Below are 10,752 nucleotides of genomic sequence, written 5' to 3'. Positions count from 1 at the left end.
TTAAACAATAGGTGAAACAGGAATGTAGTTCCTGTTATCACTTACATTACAGTAGCTATAAACAGTCATACCCTCACCAGTCTCTCTTTTTTTCTCTCCTTCATCGGGCATTGGGCTATTATTATAGAAATAATAACACAGTATTAGAATGAGGGAATGAATGTAAACCTATGATTGGAACTACTATCAGAGCTTCTGTTATAGAAAAGTAATTAACACTTACTGACCAATTAAGTCATTAAAGAGCTTATGTTGTCTCCATGACTCCAACCCAGAATCAAAATTTCTCATATTTTCTAAAGCAACATCGACTAGCAAATTAGAAAGCCATTTAAACAATCCTTTACTAAGATGAGCCTCGTGTACTGTGGCCAGATGTGCAGTAGTAGTGAGCCAAACCTTGGCCTGCTATATTTTATACAATCTCTAAAATCAGTCCAATCGAAAATCAGAAAGAAGATTGAAAGGAGAAAGAAATGGCCCATATTAATTGGCATCTTTCGACAATCTCCTACTAAAATTGATTAAATGTTATAATCAAAGTGATAGGACCTGTGCTCATGTTTCACCAGGAAGGATTTGTCACTTATCAAAATGTCAAGATTATATGAGTCCTTGATTTACAGCTAATAGATATTTAATGATCTGTATGAAAACAACAACAACAACAACAACAACAACCTTTAGTGGCATATTGTACATGCCCTGATTAAATCTATAAATATACATTGCAAAATGTAGCATTGTATTTAATATAAATTGTGTGCATATTTTATTCCAAGCAGGAATGGAATGTAAAACGAGAGATTACATCACTGAAAATATTAAATAATGGCAACTGGTGCTCACTATTTAAGAACCATATTAATTACAGACTTTTAACCATTTCCTTGATGACGAGGTCATTGATGCTGATGACTGAATGCATTGTTGCCTGATCAGTTTATTTAATCTAAAAACATTCAGTCCATGTGATGGTAACCATAAAGCTACCATGGATTTACTTTGGTGTGTAAAGATAACTGTATTTATATATTTAACCATGAAACTGCTGTGGTTTTATAGCAGTGAAACTATACAATGCAATGAGATGGTATATATCTACACAGTATACAGATATCCATCCATCCATTCATCCTTTATCTATACTGCTTATCCATCGGGGTCATGGGGGAAGCTAGAGCCAATCTATCGCAGGACTAACACAGGGACAAACAACCGTTCACAGTAGCCAGTTGACCTAATCCACATGTCTTTGGCCTGTGGGAGGAAACCGAAGCAACCGAAGGAAACCCACACAGACACAAGGAGAACATACAAACTCCACACACAAAGGTCCCAGTTTGAACCCAGGACCTTGTTGTTGTGAGGTGACAGTGCTAACCACTGCACCACCATGCTAGCCTGGGCCCGCCCATCCTAAGCGTGACGCAACACGAGGGCCTGTTGCGAGCTTAGTCTGGCCAGGCAAGCTATCTACAGCTCTTCCAAGCTCCCGAAAAATCGTGAACCAATCAACTTTGAGCATCTCCAACGGCCCTGGGTAGAGGCGTGTTCAAGGCACTGACGTAGTAGAACTGCGACCGGAAGCCATAGATTGTTTACAGAATCTATGCCGGAAGCGCTTCATTCACGCTTCCGCATCTATTACGCATAGATGCTGTATTGAAAGCATTCAACGGGAAGTTCTCATTGAAAACAGAGCAAAGAGCAGCCCTGGAGGTATTTATTGAAAGGAAGGACGTTTTCGCCTTGCTCCCGACCGGCTTCGGTAAGAGTTTAATCTACCAGTTAGCCCCGTCGCGTCGCATACGTCAGAGGAAAGAGTGATGTGATTGGTTTAAGCTTCGTCACAGCCTTTTCTGGCTTCGACCAGTAGCAAACTGAAGCATTTCAGGGAGGCGGGTCAACCACGGGCTCTGGGAAACGGTTGGGCTTAATATCTTGGCCAGACCAATAGCTCGTAGAGCTTTGTCGCGTTAGCCAGACTACCACCATGCTGCCCCAGTGCACAGTCAGTCTATCTATCTATCTATCTATCTATCTATCTATCTATCTATCTATCTATCTATCGATCGATCGATCGATCGATATGTCAGAACTGTCAGCATGATCTGTGAATTCTGGCTCTGACAGTTCCTCAACCTCAGCTTCATCATTCGAGTTCAACTAGAGATTTTTTTTTTTAAATCCTGCTCACACAGCTTCACACCTGCAATATGGGCAATAGCTTCCATATTAAGGATGTCTCGTCTTCTTCCGCTTATCCGGGGCCAGGTCGCGGAGGCAGCAGTCTGAGCATGGAAGCCCAAACTTCCCTTTCCCCAGACACCTCAGCCAGCTCCTCGGGAAGATCACTGAGGCGTTCCCAGGCCAGCCGAGAGACATAGTCCCTCCAGCGTGTCCTGGGTTTTCCCCGGGGCCTCCTCCTGGGGGGACATGCCTGGAACACCTCCCCAGGGAGGCATCCAGGAGGCATCCGAAAGAGATGCCCAAGCCACCTCAGCTGATTCTTCTCGATGTGGAGGAGCAGCGGCTCTACTCCGAGCTCCTCCCGAGTGACTGTGCTTCTCACCCTATCTCTAAGGGAGCGCCCAGCCAGCCTGCGAACGAAACTCATTTCGGCCGCTTGTATCCACGATCTTGTTCTTTCGGTCATTACCCAAAGCTCATGATCATAGGTGAGAGTCGGAACATAGATCGACTGGTAAATCAAGAGCTTCGCCTTTTGGCTCAGCTCCTTATTCACCATGACGGACCGGTAAAGCAAACACATCACTGCGGAGGCCGCACCGATCCGCCTGTCGATCTCATGCTCTATCCTTCCCTCACTCGTGAACAAGATCCTGAGATACTTAAACTCCTCCACTTGAGGCAGGACTTCTCCACCAACCTGGAGAGGGCAAGCCATCCTTTTGGTGCATGCTGAAGGTCCTGGTTTGAAGAAGCCAACAGGAAAACATCATCTGCGAAAAGCAGAGATGAAATCCTGTGGTTCCCAAACAGGATTCCTTCCGGCCCCTGGCTGCGCCTAGAAATTCTGTCCATAAAGATTATGAACAGAACCGGTGACAAAGGGCAGCCCTACCGGAGTCCAACATGCACTGGGAACAGGTCTGACTTACTGCCGGCAATGCGAACTAGACTCCTGCTCCGTTCGTACAGGGACCGGACAGCCCTTAGCAAAGAGCCCCGAACCCCATACTCCCGAAGCACCCCCCCACAGAATACCATGAGGGACATGGTCGAATGCCTTCTCCAAATCCACAAAGCACATGTGGACTGGTTGGGCAAACTCCCATGAACCCTCGAGCACCCTATGAAGGTTATAGAGCTGGTCCAGTGTTCCGCGACCAGGATGAAAACTGCATTGTTCCTCCTGGATCCGAGGTTCGACTATTGGCCGAATTCCCCTCTCCAGTACCCTGGAGTAAACCTTCCCTGGGAGGCTGAGAAGTGTGATTCCCCTATAATTGGAGCACACTCTCTGGTCCCCTTTCTTAAAAAGAGGGACCACCACCCCAGTCTGCCACTCCAGAGGCACTGTCCCCGACCGCCATGCGATGTTGCAAAGGCGTGTCAGCCAAGACAGCCCCACAACATCCAGAGACTTGAGATACTCGGGGCAGATCTCATCCACCCCTGGTGCCTTGCCACCGAGGAGCTTGCTAACCACCTCAGTGACTTCGGCTTGGGTAATGGATGAGTCCACCTCTGAGTCATCAGCCTCCGCTTCTTCAATGGAAGACGTGACAGTGGGATCGCACAGTGGGACAGTGCGATCGATCGATATGTCAGAACTGTCAGCATGATCTGTGAATTCTGGCTCTGACAGTTCCTCAACCTCAGCTTCATCATTCGAGTTCAACTAGAGATTTTTTTTTTAAAAATCCTGCTCACACAGCTTCACACCTGCCCTTGATGTTGTCGAACAAATTTTATTTGGTTCTGTTTTCTAAAAGATAAACAAGCCTTTAAACCACTGCGATCCTGACCAGGCAGTTACTAAGGATGTTGTAGATGCCTCATGCAGTGCTTTACATTATGCACACAGTCGTCCCCCGAGCGTCATATCTGACAGCATGAAAGTAAAAACCTCATGTTTTTTATGACTTTTTTTTGTTGAGTCCCAGAAGATCGTGGTACTGATGCACACCTCTAGTCTCTCGATGCCCTGTGAACTTTCATGGCAGTCTGTCAAAACAAAACAAAACAAAACAAAACAAAACAAAACAAAACAAAGCCTGATCTTTATTTGTATCAGTTTGTATTATCGGTTCAGAATATCAGAATATTGTATTTGATTTAGATACATCCTTAATACCACCAAAACCCCTTATGGATAACAATCTATCAAGGTCCGTGACATCACCCAGTATGGCACAGCCAGGGCCCCACCCTGGAGCCAGGCCCGGGGTTGGGGCTCGTATGCGAGCGCTTGGTGGCTGGGCCTTTGTCCACGGGGCCTGGCCGGGCTCAGCCCGAAGCGGTGACGTGGGCCCGACCTCCTGTGGGTTCACCACCCACAGAGGTGGCCGTAGGGGGCTAGTGCAGTGTGGATTGGGTGGCAGTTGAAGGCAGGGGCCTCGACGACCTGATCCCTGAACACAGCAGCTAGCTGTTGGGACATGGAATGTCACTTCGCTGGGGGGGAAAGAGCCTGAGCTTGTGCGGGAGGTTGAGAGGCACCGGCTAGAGATAGTCGGGCACACTTCCACGCACAGCTTGGGCTCCGGAACCCAGCTCCTCAAGAGGGGCTGGACTCTCCACTTCTCTGGAGTCGCCCATGGTGAACGGCGGCGGGCTGGTGTGGGCTTGCTTATAGCTCCCCAGCTCAGCCGCCATGTGTTGGAGTTTACCCCAGTGAACGAGAGGGTCGCCTCTCTGCGCCTTAGGATCAGGGAGAGGGCTCTTGCTGTTGTTTGTGCCTACGGGCTGAATAGCAGTATAGGGTATCCGGCCTTCTTGGAGTCCCTGGGAGCGGTACTGAGAGGTGCTCAGACTGGGGACTCCATTGTTCTACTGGGGGACTTCAATGCTCATGTGGGCGACGACACCTGGAGGGGCGTGATTGGGAGGAACGGCCTCCCCGATCTGAACCTGAGTGGTGCTTTGTTATTGGACTTCTGTGCTAGTCACGGTTTGTCCATAATGAACACCATGTTCGAGCATAGGGGTGTCCATAAGTGCACGTGGCACCAGGACACCTTAGGTCGGAGGTCGATGATCGACTTTGTTGTTGTTTCATCTGATCTCCGGCCCTATGTCTTGGACACTCGGGTGAAGAGAGGGGCTGAGCTGTCAACTGATCACCACCTGGTGGTGAGTTGGATCTGCTGGTGGAGGAGGAAGCCAGACAGACCTGGCAGGCCCAAACGTATGGTGAGGGTCTGCTGGGAACATCTGGCCAAGCACTCTGTCGGGGAGGTCTTTAACTCCCACCTCTGGGAGAGCTTCTCCCAGCTTCCGAGGGAGACGGGGGACATTGAGTCTGAGTGGACCATGTTCTCTGCCTCCATTGTCGACGCGGCTGCTCGGAGCTGTGGCTGCAAGGTCTCCGGTGCCTGTCATGGCGGCAATCCCCGAACCCGGTGGCGGACACCGGAAGTAAGGGATGCCGTCAAGCTGAAGAAGGAGTCCTATCAGGCCATGTTGGCCTCCGGGACTCCTGAGGCAGCTGATAGGTATCAGCAGGCCAGGTGTGTCGCAGCTCGGGCAGTTGCGGAGGCAAAAACTCGGAACTGGGAGGAGTTCGGGGAGGCCATGGAGGAGGACTATCGGTCGGCCTCGAAGAAATTCTGGCAAACCGTCCGGCGCCTCAGGAGGGGGAAGCAGTACTCTGCCAACACTGTTTACAGTGCGGGTGGGGAGCTGTTGACCTCGACTGGGGACATTGTTGGGCGGTGGAAGGAATACTTCGAGGATCTCCTCAATCCCACTGTCACGTCTTCCATTGAAGAAGCGGAGGCTGATGACTCAGAGGTGGACTCATCCATTACCCAAGCCGAAGTCACTGAGGTGGTTAGCAAGCTCCTCGGTGGCAAGGCACTGGGGGTGGATGAGATCTGCCCCGAGTATCTCAAGTCTCTGGATGTTGTGGGGCTGTCTTGGCTGACACGCCTTTGCAACATCGCATGGCGGTCGGGGACAGTGCCTCTGGAGTGGCAGACTGGGGTGGTGGTCCCTCTTTTTAAGAAAGGGGACCAGAGAGTGTGCTCCAATTATAGGGGAATCACACTTCTCAGCCTCCCAGGGAAGGTTTACTCCAGGGTACTGGAGAGGGGAATTCGGCCAATAGTCGAACCTCGGATCCAGGAGGAACAATGCAGTTTTCATCCTGGTCGCGGAACACTGGACCAGCTCTATAACCTTCATAGGGTGCTCGAGGGTTCATGGGAGTTTGCCCAACCAGTCCACATGTGCTTTGTGGATTTGGAGAAGGCATTCGACCATGTCCCTCATGGTATTCTGTGGGGGGGTGCTTCGGGAGTATGGGGTTCGGGGCTCTTTGCTAAGGGCTGTCCGGTCCCTGTACGAACGGAGCAGGAGTCTGGTTCGCATTGCCGGCAGTAAGTCAGACCTGTTCCCAGTGCATGTTGGACTCCGGTAGGGCTGCCCTTTGTCACCGGTTCTGTTCATAATCTTTATGGACAGAATTTCTAGGCGCAGCCAGGGGCCGGAAGGAATCCTGTTTGGGAACCACAGGATTTCATCTCTGCTTTTCGCAGATGATGTTTTCCTGTTGGCTTCTTCAAACCAGGACTTTCAGCATGCACCAAAAGGATGGCTTGCCCTCTCCAGGTTGGTGGAGAAGTCCTGCCTCAAGTGGAGGAGTTTAAGTATCTCAGGATCTTGTTCACGAGTGAGGGAAGGATAGAGCATGAGATTGACAGGCGGATCGGTGCGGCCTCCGCAGTGATGTGTTTGCTTTACCGGTCCGTCATGGTGAATAAGGAGCTGAGCCAAAAGGCGAAGCTCTCGATTTACCAGTCGATCTATGTTCCGACTCTCACCTATGATCATGAGCTTTGGGTAATGACCGAAAGAACAAGATCGTGGATACAAGCGGCCGAAATGAGTTTCCTTCGCAGGCTGGCTGGGCGCTCCCTTAGAGATAGGGTGAGAAGCACAGTCACTCGGGAGGAGCTCGGAGTAGAGCCGCTGCTCCTCCACATCGAGAAGAATCAGCTGAGGTGGCTCGGGCATCTCTTTCGGATGCCTCCTGGATGCCTCCCTGGGGAGGTGTTCCAGGCATGTCCCCCCAGGAGGAGGCCCCGGGGAAAACCCAGGACACGCTGGAGGGACTATGTCTCTCGGCTGGCCTGGGAACGCCTCAGTGTTCTTCCCGAGGAGCTGGCCGAGGTGTCTGGGGAAAGGGAAGTTTGGGCTTCCATGCTCAGACTGCTGCCTCCGCGACCTGGCCCCGGATAAGTGGAAGAAGACGAGACATCCTTAATATGGAAGCTATTGCCCATTATAAAGTCATTTAATAAAAAAGTTAGTTTACTCATTTTCTATTAAGCAGATTACCATTACTTTTTTATCCCCCACTGGCCAAAAGGCCCGAAGGGGGATTATGTCGTGGCAATGTCCATCCATCTGTCCTTCCGTCCCGGGAAGGGTGCTCACCTTCTGAAATCAACTTCTCTCACAATTTTTGGAGTAACTTCATGAAACTTGGTAAGAGTCCTTGTTATATGTTGGTAGTACACATATTTTGTTCAATTTGGTTGCATTTTACCAGAGTTATAGCCCTTGATTAACAACCTTGTACTTTCACAATTTCATGAGAGTGTGTTTTCCTTCTGACATCAACTCCTCTCACAATTTTTGGATGAATTTCTCGAAACTTGGCAAAAGGGCTTGTTATATGATGGTAATAAGCATATGTACCACGAGTTGGCCTAGTGGTTAGCGTGTCTGCCTCTCGATCGGGAGATTGCGACTTCTACTCACGGTCGGGTCGTACCAAAGACCATCATAAAAATCGTACCTACTGCCGTCTGGCAAGGCACACTGCAATAGAGATGCGAGTGGGGAGTCAAACTCTCGTGGTTACCAGAGAACCTGCCCCCCACTGTAACCCTAGCTATGTAATAGGCGAGAGGCCAAGGGCTACAGAAACAGAGATCGGTGCTGCCCAATGCACCATATGGTGCATGTAATATTGGATCATGACCAAGTATAATATTTTTATCTCATTTGTTTAACTGGGTTCTCTTTATCTACTTTTAGGACTTGTGTGAAAATCTGATGATGTTTTAGGTAATATTTATGCAGAAATATAGAAAATTCTAAAGGTTTCACAAACTTTCAAACACCACTGTATGTACAACAAAGGCTGCTGTATTATTCACTGCCCACTAGATGGAGCTAGAGTACAACAGCTCATTTTATCACTCTACTAGAATCACTGGAGTTTTTCTGTTGTAACTAATTAATGGCTGTAGTTATTTTTAAATGGCTCTGCTGTCTGTATTTAGAATCAAAAGCAGGTTTTAAATATGAATCTTAACAAATTGTACAAAGGAAATATAAAGCAAGTCTGAGTGTCGACTCAGTCAGTAGTCCACTGTGTGTAGTGTAATAACTGTAGGCCTAAGTGCACTAGAAGGGTTATGAAATGATGTCTTCTCCAAATTCAGGTCCAGACAAGAGAACCATTTTGAATCAAGTCCATTATGCTGTTGGAAAGTGGTTTCTGGACTCGGATATGAGCTTGAATCCTGATACTGCCAAGCTACCACTGTTTGACCTTTAACACTCATTTACTCATTAAATTATTAAACTCAGACCTCATGTGAACACTGCTGCTTGTGTAAGAGTTAGCTCAGTGAGGTATTTTTCACTTAACTATTTAAAACCAAGCTAAATGCGTCTCCCCAGTCGTGTCAGTCACCGCAGCAGTGCATTCTTCCCATTCACTGGGAAAGAACAAGCGACCCAATGACCAGCTGTGTGTCTCAATAGGAGCCTGAGCTTCAGCATTGTGCTGGATGGAAATATCAGACATGCACTCGACTTTGTTTTCTTCAAGTGATTTATTTCATTATGCAAAAAAAGTGAATCATGTACAAAACACAACTGAGAAGAGTTTATAAAACTCAGCAGATACATATACAGTCTGCAGAAATGTAGAATCCCCACAAACTTTTACAATTCACTCTATATTTATAGAGTTCACATTATAATCTGTCTAGAATCCATACACACCTGACTCCGTCAAAAAATAATAAAAAAAAAAATGAATATGTACATGTACTTATGTGATAAAGAATTTAATATCTGTGACCAAATGAACTGGAAACTACTTTATATAAAAAACAAACAAACAAACTGCAGTGTTATCACTGAGAGAGAGAGAGAGAGAGAGAGAGAGAGAGAGAGAGAGATCCAAATAGCTTGGAATGTAACCAGTCAGCAATACACAATGCCTGATTGTAGCATCACAAAAAGAGGAATGATTGTATATTTAAAAAAAAAAAAAAAAAAACTTTATATGAGAGCTTTCCATCCAAACTTCAGAAATCTTCAGCTTTGGTGTGTTCAAGTGTCCAGTGACCAAAGACTCCATGGTTCAAGTGGGGTGCAGGTTCTTTTCCCACACTCTGAATAGCCAGCTGAACTCCTTGTGTGAGTGTGTGTGTGTGTGTGTGTGTGTGTTCAGCCCCTTCACTCCCTCTCTCTTGTCCATGAGTGGAGAAGTTTCTGTCCTGCACCTGCAACATAGATGGGAAAGAGAAAAGTGAAGTCAGCGCTCTCTCTCTCTCTCCCTTTCTCTCCTCCCCCTCAATCACTCACACACACACACCATTCAAACTGCAGACAGTCTGGCGCCGGCTGGAAAACTTTCATTAACCCAAGCTGATAAGCGCTGGAATCTCTCTGCTCTCTTTACAAGATCATGTCCCATCTTTAAAGCAGCAAAGAGTAACCTTTTCAAATAAAATGCTTACTGAACAAATGAATAGGAAGTGAGCTCATTAAAAAAAAAACCCTGCTAAAGATAGAGATGTGAACTTTTTGATGACTGGCTTGATGACTAACAGGAAGAATGCATGTGGGATGTCTGCAGAATTAAAGTAAGTTTAAGGAGTTAACATTTAAAAAAAAAAAAAGCCTGTGACTCATTTTTGTCAATTAAGTGATGCAAAGTGATGAAATTAGGGCAGATGGTGTAGTGCTGAAATTTAAGCACATCACTCAGACTGGAAAGTCTTTAGGACCAAGAAGGAGAGATGTGATGAAACAGGTCGAGTACTTTCCAAACCTTACTTATCCATCCAAGTAGCTACATGATACAAAAAGTTGTGTGTGTGAGAGAGAGAGAGAGAGAGAGAGAGAGAGAGAGAGAGAGCACATCCAGGATTAGAAAGTTCAACCTACCGATGGAAAAACCATGAGGCGCGTGCGCTCTTCTAATGGCACAGAGCTCCATCACTTTCTTTGGACAGACTGTGCTTGATCTCCGAGCTCTGTCCAGAAGAGAAACATTCATGTTCATAAACATGACCAAGTTGTTGCATGTTAAGGAACATCAAAGCCAAGATGGATGGATGGATGGAAACTCACCTTCAGTGCCTTGAGCATGTCCGGAGTGCCTGTAGGACTTTCCAGAGCGATCTGGAGATCAAAAATATAGTCGATGACATGCTGCAGGATCTCGATCTGGCTGACGGATTTATTCTGCGGAATGCTCGGGACCAGCTCCTTCAGGCGGGAGTAACAGTCGTTCATGTCGTTCAGAGCTCC

At 47.4% G+C, this 10,752-nt stretch overlaps 1 protein-coding gene across 1 annotated transcript in view; it reads right to left on the bottom strand.

Annotated features, from left to right (window-relative positions):
• Positions 1 to 9,022: 9,022 nt before the first annotated feature.
• Positions 9,023 to 10,752, bottom strand: part of id3 (inhibitor of DNA binding 3) — a 1,959-nt gene continuing 229 nt past the window's right edge. The window contains exons 1-3 of the mRNA XM_060934760.1: positions 10,573 to 10,752; positions 10,387 to 10,475; positions 9,023 to 9,719 (exon numbers count right to left, since the gene is read on the bottom strand). The exon at positions 10,573 to 10,752 is cut by the window's right edge and continues 229 nt beyond it. Of these exons, the coding sequence (XP_060790743.1) occupies positions 10,419 to 10,475; positions 10,573 to 10,752 (237 nt within the window). The 3' untranslated portion in view covers positions 9,023 to 9,719; positions 10,387 to 10,418. The remainder of the gene's footprint in view (positions 9,720 to 10,386; positions 10,476 to 10,572) is intronic.

The sequence above is a fragment of the Neoarius graeffei genome, chromosome 11, assembly GCF_027579695.1.
Source record: "Neoarius graeffei isolate fNeoGra1 chromosome 11, fNeoGra1.pri, whole genome shotgun sequence".
NCBI lineage: Eukaryota > Metazoa > Chordata > Actinopteri > Siluriformes > Ariidae > Neoarius > Neoarius graeffei.
Note: the sequence above shows the minus strand (reverse complement) of the source record. Positions and strands in the feature narration are given on the sequence as shown.